The 23,807-nt window shown below is 44.1% G+C and overlaps 2 protein-coding genes across 2 annotated transcripts; one reads left to right on the forward strand and one right to left on the reverse strand.

The window, feature by feature from the left end:
- The first annotated feature begins 910 nt into the window (after positions 1-910).
- LOC124701996 (vacuolar protein sorting-associated protein 9A-like) lies at positions 911-5,778 on the forward strand. The gene is made up of 5 exons (XM_047234094.1): positions 911-1,038; positions 1,747-1,894; positions 3,042-3,212; positions 3,685-3,864; positions 4,525-5,778. The coding sequence occupies exons 1-5, from the start codon at positions 926-928 to the stop codon at positions 5,353-5,355; spliced, it is 1,443 nt and encodes a 480-aa protein (XP_047090050.1). The 5' UTR covers positions 911-925; the 3' UTR covers positions 5,356-5,778.
- A 5,955-nt stretch (positions 5,779-11,733) lies between these two features.
- LOC124701561 (ethylene-responsive transcription factor ERF014-like) lies at positions 11,734-12,438 on the reverse strand. Its single transcript, XM_047233649.1, has one exon. It carries the CDS (start codon positions 12,436-12,438, stop codon positions 11,734-11,736), a length of 705 nt encoding a protein of 234 aa, XP_047089605.1.
- Positions 12,439-23,807: the final 11,369 nt, after the last annotated feature.

Genomic DNA, 23,807 nt, shown 5'->3' on the forward strand with positions numbered 1-23,807 from the left:
CCAGACCTGGCCATGGGCAGCCCGGTCCGGCCCGAAATTCCCGGGCCAAGCCCGACCCGACCATGCCTTTGATTTTTTGGCCCGATGGCTGGGCCGGGCCAGACATGGGCCATGATTTTACGCGATTTAATGAAGCGGCCCGGCCCGAGGCCCGATGGGCTTTCCTTATGATGGGCTGGGCTTGGGCCAAGATTTCCAGCCCGACGGTCGGGCCGGGCCAGGCCTAGGCCAAGATTTTTCCCGTCGGCCTTGGTCGGCCCGGCCCGAGAAATGCACATCACATATCCAAGGTTTATTGTTTTGGTGTTTTAGAGTTTTGTAGTAGCTTCCGAGTATTTTCTTTTCCATCTTACCGGGGATCACCATATATTCTCATGAATTTCCTATAAAACAATCTTGTTCCGTTATCTCGGTATCAATGTGATATTTTGACATAAACTGCACTTCTCTCTCTTCCAAACTATGTCAACATCAAACTAATCTCATTGTGAAATATGTATTGCACTAATGTTTTCCTAGATTTGTATATTTATTGATGTGATCAAACTTAACTTTTTTACTTACAAAGATAGGATTTCAAGTACAGTACAGTATATAGGATTATTTAGGAACGAAGAGAAGAGTAGACCCACCTTGTTAATTATCCCACCGAGCGGCCTTTACCGGCCAGTCGATGCACACGTGCAGATTGCAGAGCAACGAGGCAAGGCACGCCGGGACACGCCGCGAGCGCCTGCGCGGTGAGGCACCTCCTCGGCGAGCCCGAACAGTAAAGAAATCCGAAAATCGCCGCGTCGCCAGGGGAATCCGCGGCGAGCCTTGACCTCTCCCCGCCCCGCTCCCGTCTTCACTTCTGCAGTTCAGAACCAAATCAGCCCGCTGATCCGAGCCGCCGAGCCCCCGGCCCCTTCCCGATCCGGCGACGATGGAGGGCGGAGCCGACGCCTTCGGGTCCTCCACGGCGCCGCTGGCCTGGCACGACTTCCTCGAGCGCATGCGCCAGCCCTCCGCCTCCGAGTTCGTCAAGGCCATCAAGGGGTCAGCTCCTCTCCCCTCACCTCCGCCCCCGTTTCCCTCAATTTCCTTTCTAGGCGATTCAGTTCGTGGTGTAGAGATCCGGGGTGGTGGGTTTATTCAAATCTGTCGGTCCCTGCGCGAGGCGCCGAGGTTGAATCAGTGTGGGATGAGTCATTTTACTGTCCTTTATTAGTGGGAATTTGGTAGACCTTGAGCGCACACTGAAGGGGATTCTACTGCTGTGCTAGGGTCTCTGGAGAGCATAACCTAGGACTGCTGCTCGTGTCTTCATTCATTTGCCAACCGTTGTTTGTGTAATTCGGGGTTCAATGGCTATGGTGGGCCACTGTACAGGGATGCAGGCTGTGCAGCTTGATGTAGATATAGAAGTAGAAGGCAATGTGACGAACCTTTTTCAACTTGTAGAGGGAACTGACTGTCTGTCCCTGCCTAGGCGTGTACTTGATTTTAGACAGATAACCACTAGGTTTGAGCTTACGTTGTGTTGCAAGGATTTTATCATAGTCAAATATTGATAAATTATACTATGTTGCCAACAAGGCTAGCCTCAGTATTGAATTACTTTGTAAGCTTGTGGGCTTACGTGGTTCTTCTACACGCAGATAGATACTGTGGGTCCTCAGTATCGGTGCCTAGTTAATACTTGTCATATATGTAGGTTTTAACGTAAATATATGACATTAATGTAGTCATGTTTTATGTATACAGCTTTATCGTGACGTTCTCAAACAGAGCTCCTGATCCAGAAAAAGATAGTGCAGCTGTCCAAGAGTTCCTTCAAAATATGGAAGGTGCTTTCAGATCCCACACTCCCTGGGCTGGCAGTTCTCAAGAAGAACTAGAGAGTGCTGGTGAGGTAATTTACTTATTCTGTGGTACTGTTAATAGAACTACATGTCTAGAAAAAAGTTCTATCTTCATGCTGATTGCAAATTTTCTGAAGTCCTTTTAAAAAAGACTACATGTTCTCTCATTTTGGTTTTTGAGTGATGGCGATGTAAGTACTTACTTGAAATCTGATTCTCAAGTATTTGACCCTGCAAACTGTAGTTTCTAACATGGTTGGTCTATGACTTTTGTTCTTTGATAAATGGGCTGAGTTTATTTGACAGTAGGGTAAACTAGAAAAATAATCACATTTTTTTTCTTGTTCTTGCTGTCTCGTTGTCTTTTTTTCATGTGACAATATGAAATGTCCTTGTCAAAGATTCAGACATCATTTATCATGTTATTACATTTGCGGTCTGTTGATTGCTTGATGCATGCATTTTAAGCTCCACAGGAATGCATAGGTTTGTCAAATCATCTCAACCAAACACTGATATATGACACTACTATGGCACTTGATGCACAACTCCTAAAGCATTTTCAAGTTGGGTAGCTCTCAACTAAATTATTAAAACCATAAATCAAGATTGTAATCGCACACCACCTTTGAATTTTTGAATGTTTGACAAGCAATTTGTGATCCTTCGTGATTACTTGTATAGTTTGACAAAATTTCAACCATTATAACTGATTTTTTATTATTTTGCATAATGATATCTTGATTTGGGTGTGGAATGGTTATTCTTGGACAGGATAAGCACAAAGCAACCATGTTTTCACTATAATTGGTTCTATTTTGTTGTTTTCATGTTACAGAACCCAATAACTTTCTTGCATATGTTAACATTAGATGGTAAACAATCATCTTTGCTTAAGATTTACAATTTAGATGGAATTTTCATAATAAAACAATGTTTGATGTCAAAACTTTGGTGGAGGTGTGAAATTTACACTAGTCACGTGCAAGTATCATCTGATCAAGACTTGCTGTGTTATATGACTTGCCGTGGTAAATCTTTGTGTAATTCAAGATTAATTATTTGTTATTTATGCTATAACTGTAGCTAGTAGTATTTCTGTCATCCTGTTATGCCAATCATGCATTATATGTCGTAGACTTTTTATTCTTTCGAGCACATGACAATATTTATCATGGTTTACTCTTGTGCTTGTAGGGCCTTGAGAAGTATATTATGACGAAGCTGTATAATCGGGTATTTGCTTCGGTCCCGGAAGATGTGAGGAGTGATGAAGAACTTTTTGAGAAGATGTCTTTGCTACAGCAGTTTATACATCCTGAAAACTTGGATATAAAACCAGAATATCAGAATGAAACATCATGGCTGGTAGGAAACTAATTTTCTCTTGTCTCAAAATTTCGTATGTCAGTGGACGTGCTACTTCACTCTTTGGTAGCAGGTTGTCCAGATGAAAACTTTCTTGCTGAAATGAGCTATGATAGCATTTTAATACATAGGTCTGAGATTAAACCTGCTGACCTATCTATGTTATGTGTGTTTGTAAACTACTGTAATACTGACACTTTATTTTCACACTTATTTAACCTTGCCTTTTCACATTATGCCACTCTTGCCACTGCCTATCACCCTCTTGAAGGAGTATTAAAACCACTGTTAATTTTAAAACAAACATAAATTTTTATGTTATGTTGTAAACAAACCACAAAAGATTTAAGGTTCCAAACACAGAGTGGTGAAGCCACTTTTGACCTAATGACAGCTTTCCAGTAGCATGCATATTCTTTTCGTATGGTGATATACTGATATAGATGTTTTCCTCTGATGTTCGTTCTTTCAGCTTGCACAGAAAGAGCTGCAGAAGATAAACATGTATAAGGCTCCAAGGGATAAGCTTGCTTGCATCCTGAACTGTTGTAAAGTCATCAATAACTTACTTATGAATGCTTCTCATATGTCAAATGATGACGCCCATGGAGCTGACGAATTCCTTCCAGTCCTCATCTATGTTACCTTAAAGGTATGGTTCAGTGCCTGTACTAGTACGGTGTTGATGGGGTGAGATCTTTCTTGGAAGCTTGTCTTAAAAAGTGAAGTATCTATTGTTAGCACTTAGCAATATTGTGTTTTTGATACAGAAGTATCAACTTTACATTGCCTATCGGTAGATCTTGCTCAAGTTCGATATGTGTTGGGAAAGTATCTGCAAAGTGTTGTGATGGTACCTTGTGGTTGGATACGTCGGACATGACATTTCCTCTGTAGAGCTGTCAGTGCGCTGTTTGGCCTAGCTTCATAGTTGCTATTCATTGCGTTCTAGCATTCTACCTGTCTATTGTTAATGCAGCCCTCGTATTTCTCGTCCTAATAACAAGCTTAGTATATTTGACTATCTGTATCTTGCAAGGAGTTAATTTATCTTCTTATATGGATAATGCATAACCAATGGGTGACCTACAAGTACTTCTTACATCTCTGCCCTTCCAGTTCAGCCTGTCAACGTGTCAAGGTTTCACTTGGTGATGCTCTTGTGCCATGACTGTTACTTTGTTTATCTAGATTACAGTGGCATGACACCTTCTGTGTTGGGCTTATAAACTGAACCCACATAATTCTCTCATGGATTTATATTAAAGGTAGTTTGCCTGCATAAATTAAGCAACTTCTCTTCTTAATGCAGGCTAATCCTCCACAGTTACACTCAAATCTATTATACATACAACGATATAGGAGCCAATCACGACTGGTTTCAGAGGCTCAATATTTTTTCACGAACATCCTATCTGCTGAATCTTTCATCTGGAATATTGATGCCGAGTCATTATCCATGGATGAACGAGATTTCCAGAAGAAGATGGATTTGGCAAGGGAACGCTTGTTAGGATTATCAGCTGTCTCTGAAAACCAGGACAGTGAAACCAATCTTGTTGTGCGGGAGCATAGATCACAAACACTGAAAGGTAGTGGGAGTTCTGATGTCAACCTGTCTTTGAAAGATCATGTCCAAGGTCCAGTTCAGGACAAGAGAAGGGAAAGTGATGTGAGCAGTAAATCAGTTGAGCGGGTGCAATCTATCTCCGATTTAGAGAAGAAAGGAGCTACGGAGCTTCTCAAGGACGACGACTTGGGCAAAATATTTCAGGATTACCCATTTCTATTTGCCCGTGCTGGTGATCTGACGGTTGCTGATGTAGATACCCTTTTAAACTCTTACAAGCAATTAGTACTTAGGTATGTGGCATTTTCTCAGGGGATGGGTATTAGCCCTGAAACTCCTTTTGTTCAGATCACCCAAACTGCATCTGATCTTCAGATATCTGAGGAGCCTGAGAATGTGAAGAATGTCGTAAATAGTTGTGAGAGCAGTGAAGAAAGCAACAAGGCTTCGGAAGAGATTAAAAATGAAATTACCGAGTCAGAAGTGGGCAACGTCAGTACAACTCGAGCTGCTGTTGATCCAACTGAGCGAACACTGCAAGATGAATCATCAGATCAGCCAGAGCATGCATGAGCTGCCAGTCTGGTCGAGATGGTGAAATACAGTGAAAACTTTGCCTTCTGCAGTTTGTTCACATGCCAAGAGGCGACAATCGGCCACAAAACATAATTCATATTTGACATGAGCAGATATGCTCCGTGCCTTGAAGCCACAGTTGTACATGCTGGAAACTAGAATGCAGGTATTCAGTGACTAGGAGGATAAAAAATCATTGTGCTGAAGCTAGATCCAAATCTTTATTCATTGATCCTTGGCTCTCGACTTTGTTGTCAGTTTGATTTTGTGGTGAATGCCATTTTTGTAAACTGTTACCATGTAACTAGAATTTCTGTAAGTTCAGGTAGTATTCATACCAGTGAACAAAGGAATTGTCATGGAAGCTGTATGCACTAACTGACTTACCTGCATGTGGTTTCTTAATCCGTGAATCACCCATATCATACCAACAGGGGCGCTGACCTCTTTCCAAGAGAACTATTCCCATTCTCGTGACGACTTTCCAACTAACTAGCACAAATGCCCGTGCGTTGCCACAGGATAATGGAAAAATTTACCCACCGGTAAACAATTATTTCAGTCCATAAATGTGTGCGGTACATAAGTAATATGGTTCCGTTCATATATGGATGAATATCGACTCTCTCCTTCTCAGATGTCAGGTCTCGCGGCCTCTTCTTCCACTCCACCCCCTTCATTTGCCCTTGGTTTAGCATTGTCATCTCCGCCCCCTTCATTTTCCTTTGGTTTAGCATTATCATCGCTTTAAAAGTATGTCATCTCACCTAACCTGATATAGAACATCGAATAGTGATGTCAAATTTTGTGATGTACTAAGCAAATTTACGTAGGTTTAGTCCAGGAGCAAAACAATAGGAAGTATGCAGTCAATTTTGCACTGCTCCACCTTAGTACATCATTAATAAAAGTGGGGAAAAAAGAACGGCATTAACTATGTTGCATTGGATAAATTTCTTGCAACATCAACATATTTAAAATCCCGAAATTGTGGAATACCTGAGAGGTTCATAACAACGAAGTAAACAATACTACCCCCTCCGTCATGTTTTAGGTGTCGGAAGTGTAGTTGAATTTTTTTTTATTTCCACCCTTCCTATTTCAAAATCGCATCATCGGATCCCCAACTGACCGATCTTAGCCTCGCACTGACAGAGCCCCGCGCTTGCGCTAGCAGCCTCGTGCCAGTGGGCGGCCTCCCGCCCTTGGAGCCGGTGACCGCTCGTGGGATATATCTAACCAAAATGAAAGTGCCATTTGTTTCCTCATAGGTTTTTTTTGAGGTATTGTTTCCTCATAGGTCTGTTGCAAGTTATATCCAACCAAAATGAAAGTGCCATTTTTACCACCTCAGGTTTGTCGGCTAGATATTGCATATCGCCTGAGTGGTTGGACGCCGGGCGACTGTACCATTTCACACTCCGTTTCTCCACGAGTTGCTGGCATGGGAAGGACAACACGATCACAACCGATGTGCCACGGCCTCCACCATTCTCTGCCCCTCTTGATTGGATGACATTGTATTAAGCCCCTCGGTTTCTTGATTGAACTGAGAGGAGATATACTAAATCTCTACATCTTAGAAATACAGATCTCCATAGTTGATGATAAATGTGTGAAAGGCAATGAAGAAGAACACATACATCCCTACAATATCCAATATTATCGGTACAACTTGGTTTTGACAATCTTCGTAACTGACCCGTAGGTCGAATCTACCAACTGAATTTATTTTCAGATTAGCATTACACGATGAAGCACTAAACCAAATTAATGGGGTGAATTCCTGAACTGATCTAGCGTCGGTACAATCAATCAATCTCAATAAACCAAGTGCATGGCTACCGAATGCTACTTTCACTACATAGGCATGGGCGGAGCGCCTTGGAGGCGAAACAGGGCTACAGCCCCCCCTTCCATAAGCGCTGCTATGCTTAATCTGCATCGGCTGTCTGTTGTTTGCTAGAGTACTTTCAAGCATTTGTTTCTTTCGCTTCCAATCAAGCGCAGGGCCAGCAAGAAGAAAGGGACCAGGCGCCCATGCGAGTGCCCAATTTAATAAGAGTAGGTTATGGCTGTGTGACGTGATGGGGCCTGATGGGCAGTGTCCAATTTAATACAGTAACAATAGATTAACCTAGGGACTTGGGCCATCAACTATGCTTCGTGTCTTTCCTTGCTGGCCATTGCTAGCTCTCCAGGTTAGCTCCTCTAATATTACAAATAGATAGCATGCCAATTCTATAGGAAATCAAGAACATCGATCGGTGGATCTTGGCCAAAGAATACATATTACCTCTCTTAACTGTATGTAAATTCCTTAGTAAATTAAGAAATTAAGTGCATTTTGAAGTTTGAAAGTATTTCCGGCAAAAAAAAACTTAAAATTACAGCAACATTAGTGTGAACCTGCTAAAAGAATAGCGTAAAGAGTTGAATTGGCGGCAAGAATTTTTTTTGGCCCCCCCTCTATTTTTGGTCACGCTCCGCCACTGAACATAGGACCAGACCAATTGACACAAAGATGTAGACAAAGAAGTGCAGAAAAATGGTTCTACGCATCACCTTCTTGCTTCCCACGGCCTTTTAGAATTTGCTTTTGTTTCTATCCAGCGAGTCACGACGGTCTTGGCCGTGATGACATGAGCTCCACCAGCGTGGATTTAGAGCAATTACCTTGGATGAAGAAAATACGGAGGATCATTGGTCAGTCGCTGCTTGCTCGTGCGATCATTGGTCAGTCGCTGCTTGCTCGTGCCATCCCGGAGCGCGCCACCGCGGTATTCCGTCCTCGCCGCTCGCTGTAGAACGTACGAGAGCGGCCACCAACACCACCCCTTCGCGTCCCCCGCCAACTACCGTCCGGCCACATGTAGGCATGCGCCGTCCCCTCGCGCCTAATCAGCAAAGGGGATCGACGCACAGACGCGTGATAGATTGGGAATGGAGAGGCCCGCGTCGGGAACGACATGGCCTCGCCCGGCGGTTCCTTGGCCGGCTCCCGCCGAAGCTGCCATGGTCCCTGAAGCTGCCGCCGAAAACACACGACCCCGTTGAAGCTGAAAAGAAGTAGAGAAGGAAGAGATATCATTCCGTAGTTACGTTTTAACCTTCCCCGCAAATCTCCGCAAAATTAATGTCTGATATTCCTTTAACTTTTTGGAGAAATTGTGTGGTCAGACTTTACCTTTCCCGTAATATAATTTCCTTTCTTGTAATTCATGTTTCCCTGATGGCGTGTAATGGTGTGTAATTCCTGAAATTATGGTGATTGTATTCCTATAGTTCTTATTTTCTGAAATTCATGGTGGACAACATTTATGACGCGGTAATTGCTTGATGCATTGTTTGATGGTGCGGTGGGAGGGTAAAATGGTCAGATGAAAATTATGTAGGACGAAGTCTTCGACCGGAGAAAACAGAACCAGTTCCTCCTTTTTATATAGTAGAGATAATGACTGCATTTTGGTCAATTCAGTTTAGGGGTATGAACCAAGCACCGTTACAAATTAAACAAAATGAGGTACATATCTTATTTTCTTTTTTTAGATGGACTGAGTTATCTGTTCTTGTTCCTAATTATATGAATTATGAGTAGTGTTATATGTGTCTTCAGTAACTTTTAAAGAACGAAGAACCAATGTCTTGTCTTCATAGGTTCTGTTGCTTCACTGGGCAGTAAGGTTAGGCTTTATCAGGCATGTAGTTGTGTCTATTACCATGTGCCATAAGAGATCTACCAATGGGAGACGTCTCGATCCGCAAAAGGTTCCAGCATTATTTTGCCTTGACTTTTGTTTTCCCCTGAGCTTAGCTTGGCAAGTCTTGATTTGATTATAGAGGAATGAAGAGATATATACATGTTGATCCTGCGTTCCTGCATCATAGGTTGAGCTGTCCAGAACATGCATGTGTTTTATCTGTGTTCCAGATTTGCTGCAGTGTCAACTCATTCTCCATGGATCTAAAAACCTAAAATGAACGCGTACTATATCTATTCTGGTTCGTTTTTACAATTGGGGAGGTGAATAGTGAATCCTACTTTTGCAAAAGCTAGGACTTTCTCGACATTTGTTTACAAACTGAAGGTACTGTAGTGCACATCAAGCACCTGTGTATCAATATAGCTTCAGTAGTATTTTCTTGCCGCCGGATTCTGCCCAGCAATTGGGGGTTCAGCGGAGATCCCAATTTCTGGTGGCCGGTGGCAGAGTAATTAGATTGTTAGACGTCGAGATCATGCACAGTTTTGTCTTCGCATCTATACGTCTTATACCTAGCTTAAAAGGACTGTATTGATGGCAATATCTTTGTCCGACAATATGTGCACACAAATTCGAGCCGGAAAGGACTGTATTGATGGAGTTGTCGTAGACAAACACCTGCAACAAACTAAAGCATTTGACCTTCCAGGCAAGAACTGTCCTTCCATACCGCAAGTGATCATGCCATGCCACACTGCTAGAAACGAGAGTGTGTGAACAGACCGGAATCGGCGGCCAACAAGACCTTTTGGGGCTCCGGTGCACACAAATTCGAGCCGGCGCCCCCGCTAGCCTCCCTTTCTACTGAGTTCGGTCTGGGGACGCCGGATACAAAGTTAGACCGCGTCGGCTAGAAAACATTTTTGAGGGCCGCGGCTAGGCAAGATTTTAGACGCCGGCACTGGGGCTTTGGGGAGTGCGAGTGGAGATGTTCTAAGGGCTTGTTTCGATACACACTGTTCTGACCTAGTCTTCCTGGATGGACATGAAATTTAGCCTGTACTTCTTTTCCGCCTAATTAAAGTGATACTCCCCCTCTGCGATAACTAATATTGAAGGGATGGATATCCGAAATCCATGTTTGGGTGCATGTGCTCCTGCTACGGGGAAAACATTGTGAAATGTCAATAAAAGCTCTGAACAAAAAATTTGCGGTACATCTCGACATTCTATGTGCGCATGTAAAATTTGGTGGAAACCAGCCTTTTTTATATCCTATGTAAAAAAAGATAAGGAAATATCTTGTGAAGAGTGAAAACTTCAAACGGACGCCGAGCTACACGTATCCCTTTATTTTCGAACACTCAGAATTCGTATTTCAAAATTTTGAAAAATCCGAATCAAAATTCTAGAGATAGTCAATATTGTATACTACAATGTAAAATCTCAATACAAACTACTTTATATTCTAGGCTACATAAAAATGACAGATTTTGACAAATTTTATAGTGAACACTGTAGTACATATTTCAAGACTACTACACTGTTGTACAACCAACTTGGGTAGAAGTGTAATCCAATCGCCGCCGAAAGAATTGAACTTGAATAAGAAGTCGGAGTAGCTAGTCACTCCCTTACTGAGGAAAGAGAGGATGGCACCTTTTTCGAGTGTCTTCTTGGATAGTTATAGCGGCCCATAGGCGCGATGTATCTTCTGTCAGATTTTTTCAATTTCGTGTAGCCTATAATATAGATCAGTTTGCAATAAAATTTTGTACCATTTGTAGCATATATCATTGGCTACCTCTAGAATTTTATTTTAGATTTTTTTGAAACTTAAAAATACAACTTTTAAGTCTTTAAAAATAAAGAGCTACATGTAGCTCGGCCTCTAAAACGCCACACTAATGAAGAGCTCTTTTTAAGCAATGAATTTTGTATTTTCACACTGAACACAAAAAAAATATCGTTTTTCCGTGAAACTCCTTTGTAAGCATATAGAACATGGATATGTATGGGCGACATTTTTCCATTTTTTTTGATATTTTGAAATGCGTTTTAAAACTCATTAAAAAATCAGGTGAAGTGGGAAAGGAAAACAGCTAGCAGGTGCATTGGAATCTTAGCTAGATCGAAAGCATAGTTTGATGGTATCACCTTTGCTTTACAATACTAAAACCCTAGCTAGGTTTGCATATGGTTACAGACCAGTACAGGTACAGCTAGCTCCTGCATGAGTGTGGGGGTGCTTAAACACGAAGGATCCCCTAGGCACGAGACACAAAGCGCGTTCTTCCGAGCACTTTCAGAATAAACTAATTGTAATATTGAAGAACATAAGCTGAAGCAAAACGGAACAAATCCAAAAGCATCCAATGCAGCAATGCTATCAGTCTCACTCGATTCACTCATCAACAAATAAAATACAGTGTAGGAGTATATATGGTATTAATAAAATTCTCACGAAATAAACAAGAAAATCTAATATTTTTCATACCGATGCCAAAGGAACGAAAGAATCTATGGAAGCAGACATGAACCGAGAGCCTAAGATGATCCATGCATGCAGATGCAGCTAAGCAACGCTTGAGGTTGAGGGTAGCGGTGAAAAGAATCAATGGAAGCATTCGGATGCGCTGATCAGTGCTCGGAAGACGCTGGGGCGTGGGGCCTAGCAGAAGCTCCACAGTCTCATCATCTCGCCGTCCTCCTCGGGCTCCTCCCAGCAGGCCGACGGAAACGGCGTGGCGTGACCGGCGGCGACGAGATCCATGAGTTCGGTGGAAGCGAACGCGTCCAGCTCCGTCCACAGCTCGTCCTGATCACCCTCCGGCGACGCAGCGCTGGCCGCCGCGGACATCGAAGACGTCGCGTGCTCCTGGGCGTCGGCGCTCCCTATCGTCGATACCGAGGCAGCGGAGGTCGGCGTCGTGGCCTCGGCGCTGGAAGAGCAGCTGTCGTCGGCGACGATCCTTGCTGTGGCTTCGACTTGGAAAGCCGCTGCTGCCGCCGCGGCCGCGCGCTGGATGGACCTCGGGGACGAGTCATCGGCCACCGAGTCGGCAGGCTGCCACGTCGAGGAAGAAGATGGGAAGTTGAGGACGGCGTCGGAGCCCTTGAGGCGGAGGAGCGCGGCGTCGTAGGCGCGCGCGGCGGCCTCCGGCGTGGCGTAGGATCCGAGCCAGATCCGGCGCTTCTGGTGCGGCGCCCTGATCTCCGACACCCACGACCCCCAGCTCCGCATCCGCACCCCCTTGTACTGCCTCACCGCCACTGCCGGCCTGCTCCCGGCGCCGCACAGCGCTGCCGCGGCCGCCCCGCTCGCTGTGCCGCCATGAGCGTCGCACCTGCTGCTGCTCGACAGGTTCTTGACCATTTTTCTCTCTAGATCTTGCGGCCACACAGACACACTACACTGGTGCGTAAGCAGGTCAGACGTTACTTATAGGACGCGGCGTGTGAACGCTGTTGCTAATTTGCGGGAAAGGGACAATGTCACACTCGCGCACGCAAAGTCAGCAAGTACGTACGGGATTACGTGGTCCTAACAGTGGGGAAAGGGTTGGGGTTATTCTATAGCTTAGCTTGCATTTGGAGGAGAAGATCGAGGTGTCACTTGTGTCAGTAACTGTCTTTTCGTTTTTATTTCTGACAATAGTGTACAAGTGATCGACGACCAAGGCTGGCTAGATGCCTTTGCCTAGATCGCTCATCACTCATCAGCCCAGCTGGAAGCCTGGACCAGATATGCTATACTGGGAGTGATGCAGTAAAATGGACGGTTCTTGTTAATTCCAGGTACATTAAAAGAGCTTTACTAAAACTTTAAATGTTATTTTAGATTTTTTCAAAAAACAAGCTACATGTAGCTCGGTCTATGTGTAGTTTCTGCTACTAGTAGTATGTACTACTCCCTCTCTCACAGTTTATAAGGCACGCGCGTACTTCTAGATCGCAAATTTGATCAAGTTAGCATTAGTTATATGTTATAAAAATTATATCATTAGAAAGTTCAGATGTTCTATTTTCTAATGATATAAATTTTGTATTATATAATTTTAATTATATAGGTTAAATTTGCGACCTAGGGATACGCGCGTGCCTTATAAACTGTGAAGGAGGGAGTACTCATATGCGCTCTTGGACAAGGCGATGCCTAGGCAACATTTAAACATGCTTAGGAGCTAGACGATAGACAAACGCCTCACCTAAGCCATAAGAGGAAGTCTAGACAGTGGAACCAATAAATTATCTTCTTGATAAGAAATTTATGGCATACTTACTAATGAGCTAGATGGGCATTATTTCGAAGGTAGTTATTAGAAAATTACACATTTACATGTTGTAGATTAATGTGTATTCACATATAATAATCCAGATACAGACTTGGTGGTATGCACAACTCTCTCTGGCCGTATTTCATCGACACAACCTTTAGGCCTAGGTAGGCTAATTAGTATACACGCTCGCGTCAATCTTATCAGACCGGAGAGAGTGTTTCCACCTTGTGCGCCTAGAACGCTTAAGCATCGTCTAGGCGCAAGGTAAATGCCAACCGTCAATACGTATTGTACAGTTGTCTACTACCGACTTTGCCCTAGCCTGGCCAGGCTTGTTTGAGAAGGTATATGCAGATCATGTGAGAATGTAGCTTGCCCAAGGAGGGTTCCAGGAACCAGGACGCTCCAGCAGTATTAATTGCCGCAAGAAAGAAATGGAAAATGGGTACAATGTCCACATGCATGGGCTGCCAAACCTGCCTGATGCTGTCGGAAAACCATTTCTAAAAGCTATCGAAATAGCTGTAAAACCAGATCCATCGTCTGCCATGCCATTCTGCCATTTCAGTGCATTGGATGGAACCAGGGGAAAAGCCCCCGTGTATTTTTCTATAACAAAGTTTGGCTGCCAGGGAAGAAAAGAAAATTCAAAAAAAAAAGCCAGCGCAAACAATGCTTAAATGCTTAATTATTCGTTTTCGATTTCAGATGTCGATTTGTGCCTCGTACGTACGTAGGACAGTTTCTTGTTAAGATATGCGGCCATGATTCACACGTCATGAGCTCATGTGCATGACAGATTCCTGATCAACTAAAGCACATAATTCATCTGAGATGCCATATTGCTATATGAGACCCCACATTTTTTTTAACCAAGGCAAAAGCTTTGCCATATTTCGTTGGATAAGAGAGTTTAGTTACAGAGAAACAAAAGTCTACTCCCCAGCACACACAACCCTAAATGCTTGGCTCCTATTTGATCATGGGGAAGAAGGTGCTTGGCATGGTAGAGACACACTTCGGTCATTGTCTGGCTAGAAAATTTCAAAATTTCACCAAATTTTGGCCGAATCTCACAGAAATGATAAAACTTTCAAGCAGCTCGTCTCATTGTTCCAAACATTCCTAGATCAGTTATTTCATAGTGTTTCAATTTCTGGATTTTTTTCATTCTTTTTCGATAAGTTCGCAAGTTTCACCAATGTTTTGGTCAAACGTCATAAAAGTGACAAAAACTTTTAAACAGCTGACCAAATTGTTTCATATTACCCCTGATTAGTACACATGGACAATGCCACATCTTCATCGGCTTGTTTTCATTGGTCGTCATGTCTACTGTAGCTTGATCTGAAATTAGACCTATGTGCCATTTCAGAAACCACTAACTATTATACGAATAGTTAGTGGTTTCTGAAATTTCCTCACCATAGCATTGTGCATTTTCAGTACACGGATGGAATGCAGGGAAAATCCCCTAGTTTAATTGGGGGGTTGATGTTTTAGCTATTGGGTGCATATGCTCCCTTTGTTTTAAAATACATCTTTGGTATATTTTGAAATGTCAAAAATTTCTAACGAAAAATTTGCATCTACACCTTCACATGCTACGTGCGCGCAAAGTATTTGCATGAAAAATCGGCTTGCCATTTGGGTTTTGTAAAAATTCAAAATTTGGTGCTAAAAATAAATCTTTTTGTGAGACATGTTTTTTCTTTTTTTTACATTGACTACAAAAAATATCATTTTTTCGCTAAATTGTATGAGCTTTCATAGATTGTCGAGATTTACATGTGAATTTTTTGACAATTAAAAGTATATTTTTTGGGTGGAGGGGGCATATGCACCCGAGAGCCGAATTGAATTTCCGCTGCCATGAAACAAAGCAAAAGGCCAGCCTAAGCAATGCTTAATTATTCGTTTTCAAATGTTGATTAGTGCCTCGTACCTAGGAATAGGACTATTTTTTTGTAAAGATCCGCGGCCATGATTCTCACGTCATGAACTCATGTGCATGACAGATTTCTGATGAGAGCATATTAATCTGAGCTGCAATACGGCCCCACAGTATAATTAAGTAAGGGCTAGGTGTACTCTGAAAAGCTCATACATCAGTCGTCATGGCCAAGCAAGTTGAAAGGCGCTGGCCCGTCCATGCATGCGTGCGTGGAGAGTGAGAGGTCAGATCAGGCATGAGAAAAGAGACGAAAGCTGTGTAAGATGATCAAGCACCTCTGCACATCTCGGTGTAAAGATTGGCGCGCGTATGGAAAGTTTTGCCCTCCACGGCAAGTGATCAGGGTGATAATGCGCTAATGCATTGCCTATTTCGGAAGGTAGCACTGCTCATTAGATCGATTGATATCATTCAATCGATCGATATCATTGTTCATGGGAATGTCACCACTGTGAGGGTCCAAGATCTTGCAAAAATAAAATGTTGTAGCATGTAATATCGCTGCGACGATCGATCGGGCACCCTATTGTATGAGGCGGATCGATAAAGAAAACAAAAGAGAGAATCGATCAGCTGATTAGACTGGTAAAATTTCCGATAGCATTTTCTTGTTGGTGGTTTAGTAGCTGTGCAGTGAACTGTGTGTGATGGTTCACAGGGGGGATGCTAGTCCTCATGCATGTTCTTTCTTTTCTTTTGGAGATATAGTCCTCATGCATGCATGTTGTTGTAGCAGCAAGTAACATCTGCCAGAAAAGGGAAAAAGGGCTTCAAGTTCATTTTGGCTTTTGTACATATCTTATGGTGTACTCCATGCATCCATGAAACTACCTAGAAAATAGGCTTTGATCCAAGAGTACCCTAGCTACCACCACTGGCTCTATCAGACCTCTTTGTACTGTATGGAACTTTGGACAGCTCCATTCACCAAATTCTCTATTTGGATTTACATTGGTTAGAGTCGACATGAGATTGAAATCATACTGCAGCTTAGAGCATCTCCTGCCCGCATCTACCCAATGACGTTCGACAAAGATACCAGATCAGCCGAATGGGGGGTGACAATGCATGTTACCGTGTTTAGGAGACGCCCCTCTCTAGCTGTGTCCCCTTTCCAATTTACAGAAAACCTAAATTGAATAAGAAATTAAAATTTCATTCAAATTTAAAGATATTTTACATAGTTTGAATTTTTTAAACTAAATTGACAAAACCTAATCTAATGGCGTCGGCGCTGTGATAGCAGGCGGCCCTCACCCTCCTCCTTGACGCATGTGGGACTTGTGCCGGTGCTCGTCCCTTCTCCATCGCCTGTCGCCCGTGAGGTCGACATAGCGGCCGATGTCGCGCATCGAACGCTTAATGCTAACAGACGGTGGCGACCGCCCAAGCGATGCATGTGGTCGTTGATGGAGTCGAGGAGGTGTAGGGTTTGGAGGTGAGAGCGGTGCCGCCATCCCTATTTAATGCTGGAGACAGGGGAGAGGAGCCGGTGGCGCGCATTTACGCAGCCATGTGAATCCCGCCACTCGCTGCACTAACGACAATATGCCTCTCTGGTCCCTGCGCCCGCATGGGGAACCGTCGACGCCATTAATGAAACCGATCGGTGGTTAGCGTCATCCTAGCCCGCCAACTGCCACGTCGTTCGTGGCTTGTGTCACAATGCATCTTGTTAGCTGAAATGGGGCGCCGACACAGTATTGGACCACGTCAGGCAGAAAACCGATTTAAAAGGTGCAGCTAGACATCAATTCCATTTCAAAAAAAAAAGCTAGACATCAATTTATGTCTGGCATGTTCAATAACCCTTTGGGGCGGTGTCACGGCACGCAGCTGGAATGATTTTAACTAGCCAAAGAGATCAAGAACTATTAAGATGCACCACAAAAAAGGAGAGTGTTCTGTGCAATTTTCGCTTGGCTGCACCCGATCAGTGCATCCATCACTGTGATTCTGCAGTCGAAGAACACATTCGAAGCCAACGGAAACCATCACTTTTTCAGGATCAGTGGAGGCCAATCAATTTGTTTCCATGTCTTCCATGATGGAGGAAGAGAACAAGAGGAGACACGTACACCCGGTGGGCTCAGCATCCGCGAAAGGGAGAAAGCTAGGCAGCGTGCGCATATGTGGGCAGTTAGCTGGGCGCTTTTCATCACGTCGCACATGGAACGCGGACGATGATCGAGCTCCATGCTTGGTCGCGGAGACAATGTGCTGCGATGCGAGTCCTAAACTTGGCACGTAAGGAAGCTGCAGGAGACCGATCGAGTGGGCGGTTGTTGCAGGATCTCGCCCGGCCTCTTTAAGCTCCCTTTGTTCAGACTCCAGAGGAAGGAGATGAGGGAGCGCTCTGCCAGTATCATCACCATGCTACAGCCTACTACAGCACTGGATTGTTCTCCTTGGCGCTTAGAATGATGGTGGATGGATTTGGAGAAGCAAGCCGATTGATGGGAAAGGCCTCGGCGTTCCGCGACAAATGGCGTTTCTCTGTTCTTGTGCCGCCATAACTCGATCTGACTGTCTGAAGCAACCCTGGGCTCAATTTTGTGAAGAGGCTGAAACGCGTCCAGGATGTATGTCTGCGTGCTACTCTGGGCTTCCCTTTCTTTTTAGTGGACATCTGAGGTTCTGGGCTTCTCTTGGGCGTCGACAGTTCGGCACTAGATACAGTAGAGACAATGTTAAAAAAAAAGATACACTATGGCCCACATAATTTTTTTTAAAAAACTACATCTAGATGGATATACGTAAAAACTTGAAAATACAAAGAACCCACACAAAGAAGCCCACAGAGAATGCACTTAATGTTGAAGGGGTAGATGATTTTATCGCGTGGCATTATACAAAATTGGGCACCTTTTCCGTTCGTACATCATATCACAGAGACAGAGACCACAAATTTGGTCAACGACAAGCTCATGTGAACGATCAGGGTAGCACACAAGTGAACCCAGTCTGGCAACGGACTTGGAAATTACGTGTCCCAGGAAAGATAAAAATATTCATTTGGAAATCTCTGCATGGTGCACTGCCGTGCCGGTGTGTGCTCTCTAATAGACATATTACTACAAGTGGTGAATGCCCTATATGTTCTGGGGGTGCAAAAGATATCCAACATGCACTCTTCACTTGCAAGCGTGCAAGGGATGTCTGGAAAGCTTTGAACCTGGAAGAAGAAATAACAAGAGCTTGCAGCGAGGACAGGTCTGGTTCGGTTACACTCGAGCACCTTGTATGTGCGAAGCCAGTGCCAGTACAGCCCGAGGAACTTGCCCTCCCAGACCTGGCGGCGGTCGCAGCATGGTATATTTGGTGGCAACGGCGGCAGATCGTCAAAGGTGAACCTGTACAATCACCAGACCGGACGGCCCTGGCGATTAAGGTATTAGCGACAAATTATTCACGAGCAAGTACTGCCAAGTACAAAGCGAAGTCGAAACACAAGTGGGTGAAACCTCTACATGGGCTTGTTAAGGTCAATGTGGACGCATCTTTCTCAGCAGAAACACTTGCAGGAGGAACGGGGGCTGTTATTCGGGATGAATGTGGACACTTTATAGCGGCGGCTACATGGTTCCTACCGCATGTGAGCAGTGCATGCTCGGCGGAAACCCTAGCAATCCGAAACGGTCTTTATCTTGCTAGTAACCAGGGATGCAACAAGATTGTGGTTGAATCAGTTTGTGCAGATGCCATAGAAGCGGTGCAGAATGCGGGACTTCATATGGGGCAAGATGTTGCAATTATTGCGGAGTGCCACCAGTTGGCATTGGAGTTCGGGATGACGATGTTCCAGCACTGCCACAGAGAGGTTAATGAAGCAGCTGATACTTTGGCGAAGACTGCATTTAGCTCGAGAACTTCGGCCGTGTGGGATGATAATGCACCTGACTTTATTTCATCTTATATTGTAAATGACGCACTATTATTTGATGAATAAAGTCTTTCCCGTAAAAAAAAGAAGCCCAGAAGGAAAATAGTCATTTCGGTTCTAGAAAATATTAATAACAGAAACTCACAAATGTAAATGAGTCTATAGTTCTTCAGCTCTTCTTTTCTCTCAAGAAACATAGCCTGAAAAATCCACTCCCGACCGTCTCCATCGCCCAACTCCCTGGAGACCAGGCGGCGGCCAGATCCAATCTCCACCGGCGTGAGATTTGGGGCCCTCTCCCTCCACTTGCCGCTCCGGCGGCAGGAGGGGGAGGGGACCTCGTTTCTCCTCCGTTTTGTAGTTAGGGCTTGGCTGCTGTGGTGCGTCGTTGGGGTGGTGGGAGCGGCGTCCGGGCAAATAAATCTGCCTCAACTCCACTCCACACCGGCGGCGACCTTCACGGCGGCGTCTCGGAGTTGTTGGCAACGTGTGCTTGTCGATCTTTCAGGTTGGCAGCTTGGTTTTCTCGCCGGTCTTCAGATCTGGCGAGATCTGTTTCTCGACGTGTCACTGGCGCTTGTCGTTGTCCACGACGGTGCTGGGGGCCGGGGCGAGGTGGTTCTTCTGGAGCGAAGATGTTGGTCCGGAGGTGGTTGATATGCGGTTTTTCTCCGACTTCGTCGATGGGATGCGGCGTATCTTGGTCCAAGACAGCACGGGGACGTCCCCCGGTCGACGTGCCACAGCGACATGTGCCTCGCTGCTTGCAGCAGGCCTGTTCATCGACTCACAAAGCCTCGTTGGTGATGGTGCTTTTTTGGATCTTGGAATGGTGGAGGCTCGGCGTCACTTCTTCCGTCCGTCTCGATGGCGTTGGAATTGGGCGGCGGCCGCTGGCTACGGTGGTTGCAGGAAATCCTAGGGATCGTTTTGTATTTCTCGATCTTTTAGGATTTTATCTGCAAATTCAGGATAATCATTTTATCCCGGTTTGTCTTTTAGTTTCTACATATGTTGCTTCATGTAACTTGATTTTCGATTAATGAAATATGTGGCTCTCAAAAAAAAAATGTAAATGAGTCTTGGACCAAGCAGGCACACACCTGCCTTACAAAGAGAAAAGCAGCTCACTCCATGCCAAAAGACTGCCCCTTGCTCAAACAAAACAAAACACCCAGTCGCACGAGTCTTTCACAAACATTTAATTGTTAAGAAGTTGTCTGAGTGTTAGCCTAGCTGGGGACTAGCAAAACCATATCGTTTTTTTTGCCTAGTTCAAGGGAGATCAGCTGGTCTTTACTATTTCTTGGCTCTAATGCATGAAACATTTTTTAATTCGGCTGGAGGCACGTGGATAAAGGTGAACATGTGAAGAGATTGCGAATCGTGGCAATTCTCCCATGCACGGGAGGTTCCGTGTATGATGTTGCATCCGTTTCGCTCTATTTCTTGCTTCACCATTCGTGCTGTCAGATATTATTCAGTATGTTGTTGCTGATGGAGAAATTATTGCACTCACTGCTGTGCGTAAACCGGTGATGATTGGACATGCACCTCTGTTGCGGATTTTCAGCTCTTCCCACAGCGAGAACCAACGGCGTAGTTTTATTTTTCACGTCGGCGGTACACGTCGGGGAGACCACTGGACAACCTACAGCCGACGAGCAAAATTTTGCTTGCCAACAGTACGCACAACTAACGACGTTTGGTCGCTCATCCATCGGGAATGCACACTACAGGAAATCCGGTCTATTGCAACAACTTTTATTGCTACAACCACATTTCATTGCAATAAAACGCAATATTGCCACCATTTTCACGTTTGTGGTAATAGGCCACGCATATTGCCACAGTTTAGTTTTGTCGTGATAATTACATGTTTTGTTGTAATATAGACCGTATATTGCAACAATATGTATGGATGTTGCAATATGTCCACTATATTGCCACAACCAAAGTCCGTTGCGCGAGTTAGTGATTTTGTTGCGATAGAAACTAGGTCTCGCAACAAAGTAGACATTCGCGGTAATATTCAAACATATATTGCAACAACCGTGTCACATTGCGATATGTACAAATATTGTTGCAAAAATGGGGCACCTATTGCAACAAAACACATATTGGTGGTAATAGCGCATATCTTTCACCTCAATTTCACCGCGTTGCAATAACTACTGTTGCAAGTTGTGTATCTGTGGCAATATGTAGATCATATTACAACAACCCACTACTGTTACAATAAAGAACAATATGTTGCAACAATATTCCATAGTCAACGGTGGGCCTTCATGTAGGCCACCTGGGCCATGGCTCTCACCAATTGAAATATTTTAGTTGCTACTATACTAGGATCAGAACTCACATTTAGTACTCACTTAAGTGCAAAAACAAATATTTTAGTAGCTACTATACTAGGATCAGGATTTATCTCCGAAGGGTAACCCAAGTCCTCCGATGGAGATGATATACGTTCTTAATGTGTATTTCCATGTGAGATTCGAGTACGCATTTCTTGAGGTTGTACTTTAGCGTGAGCGTCAGGTTTTTCTTGTATTAGGTTATATTTCGCCGAACCAGTCATTCAGAAGAAAGCGGGCTCCAGTCTCATGACCCTATCTTAACTATAAACATGAATCAACGATCGCCCCGTTTCGATTAGCTAGCTATATCAGTTAGCTAGGGTTTACTAGATGGAAAATGTCAGATATATGTGGTCACATTTGATTTTTGTAGTATGATGATACAAGGAGTCAATTAATTTGGATCGGATGGAGTAATAATATTTTCAGAAGATATATTCTATATTTTTTCCAACTTATTTAATAATTATTATAAGTGATCACTTAAAATAATTAATGTCCAAACAAGTAATTAAGCGTACTTTGTGGAGGTAATTTTTTACTTCCCGCTAACCTTCGAATTTTTTGTAACTTCCCACCAAATTTTAGTCCCGTATTGCGCTATAATTTTCTAACCTCCCGCAAAAAACCCCTCATAAGTAGTACTCCCCATTATTACTCATGAGCAAATCGTGAGATCGGATCTGAGAGCTACTCGTTTGTCCTTCCTCACGGCGCCATGACGGCGCCGTCCACACTGCGGAACACACCTGAGTCGCAACTTCGCAGGTAATTTCTTCTCCTCCGCACTGCGTTTGGTTCCCCTTTCTCTACTCTCATGTGAGGTGAAGAGGGAAGCGACCAACTCCCCGTCGTCCTCCGGCCGGCCGGCCCGTCGATCCCTCGCAGCGCAGCGCTCCCTTTTCCATCGTAGAATAGAGCGCACTCCTCACTCCAGGCTCTCGCCTCCGGCATGCCCGCATCGCCTTCCTACTATCACAACCCTCAGGACGCAACAGGCCCCCTCGCCGGCGACCGGCTAGGCGGCAGTGGTGGCGGCGCTCACGTCCATCTGGGAATCTATAGAACTGCTGTCACTGATGCCGTCCACGGCCTCGCCACGGCAACCACAGCCACGGCGGCCACGACCACAACTGCTAACACCTTGCCGATCCAGCGGTTCGACTGGGAGCTCTTCTAGAGAGCATGCCACCGTCGATCCCCGTGACGACGGCACGGTACACACCTTCAATACTTGTCCATGGATCGTTAATCCCTTCCTCAGTGTGAGCAGTAGTTTTTTCTGAAGTTAGGTTCAGCTTGCAATACATGTTCTGAATTTAGGTTCAGTTAGCAGTAGTCTGTTAGATAGTTGGTGGTAATTTTGTTCTAAACTTATGTCATATTAGAAGAAATAGTGTACTGAGCTGGAGCTCAGGTTTATAAAATCCCACTTATGTTGAGGAACCATGTAGTTCCAGGTTATTGACAGCTGAAAATTTTCATTTTGATAACTGTTTGATCTTTCATGAATGTGAACAAGGGCACAATGCGCTCTCATATTGGAGATGATCAGTAATGGTGTGGTGTTTGCATGCGATGCATTAAATTTAAAAATATGTGTTGATAAGTCACTGTGTATCGCTTGCTCTTTTATGTAATGTTTGCTCTTCCCCATGAGAAGATGAGGTCTGCTTACATATATATTTTACTAAGAGATATCATGGTCGAGTTCAGGGGAAAATCAGTTTAAGTATCTCTAGGTTTAATAGTTAGGGTACAGTAGTAGATCGCAATTTAATAGTTGAAACCCTATTTCTGTAGACTGTACTACCTCACATGCTTGTATCTTTGTTGAGATACTCATGTTCAGTGTAATGTACCGTAAAGTGTGTTTCCTCCCTATGTTTGAACTAGCAGCACTGTCATGCATGCAGCATGTTCATCTTATATGTGTAGCTTTGACGTAGGAACTAGGAAGTTTGTCTAGAACCTAGCTTAAGTGATTGTGCATGTGCATCTTTATATGTGCTGATATGCTTGTGCATCTTCTCATATATCTCAGTTAGTGATTGAAGTTGGTTTATCTTGGACATCTAATAATTTATGACTGCTTTAAGTATTGTGCTTCCTCTGAAATTGACTCTAATTCTGTTATTACCTACACAAGGGCACAACGATGAATTCAACGCAAGACCGTGCTGGTGGGAGACCGTTGACGGTACAGCGACACCAAGTGCAAGCTTCAGAGAAAAGAGATGATTCACATTACTCCTTTCTGCAAGGTAC

This window comes from Lolium rigidum, chromosome 3, assembly GCF_022539505.1.
Source record: "Lolium rigidum isolate FL_2022 chromosome 3, APGP_CSIRO_Lrig_0.1, whole genome shotgun sequence".
Classification (NCBI taxonomy): domain Eukaryota; kingdom Viridiplantae; phylum Streptophyta; class Magnoliopsida; order Poales; family Poaceae; genus Lolium; species Lolium rigidum.

Bases quoted from the DNA above. Each gene is read 5' to 3' on its own strand.
- LOC124701561 (XM_047233649.1), bottom strand. From the start codon at position 12,438: ATGGTCAAGAACCTGTCGAGCAGCAGCAGGTGCGACGCTCATGGCGGC.
- LOC124701996 (XM_047234094.1), top strand. From the start codon at position 926: ATGGAGGGCGGAGCCGACGCCTTCGGGTCCTCCACGGCGCCGCTGGCC. The intron at 1,039-1,746 runs GTCAGCTCCTCT...TTATGTATACAG, and splicing joins TTCGTCAAGGCCATCAAGGG to CTTTATCGTGACGTTCTCAA. The intron at 3,213-3,684 runs GTAGGAAACTAA...TCGTTCTTTCAG, and splicing joins AGAATGAAACATCATGGCTG to CTTGCACAGAAAGAGCTGCA.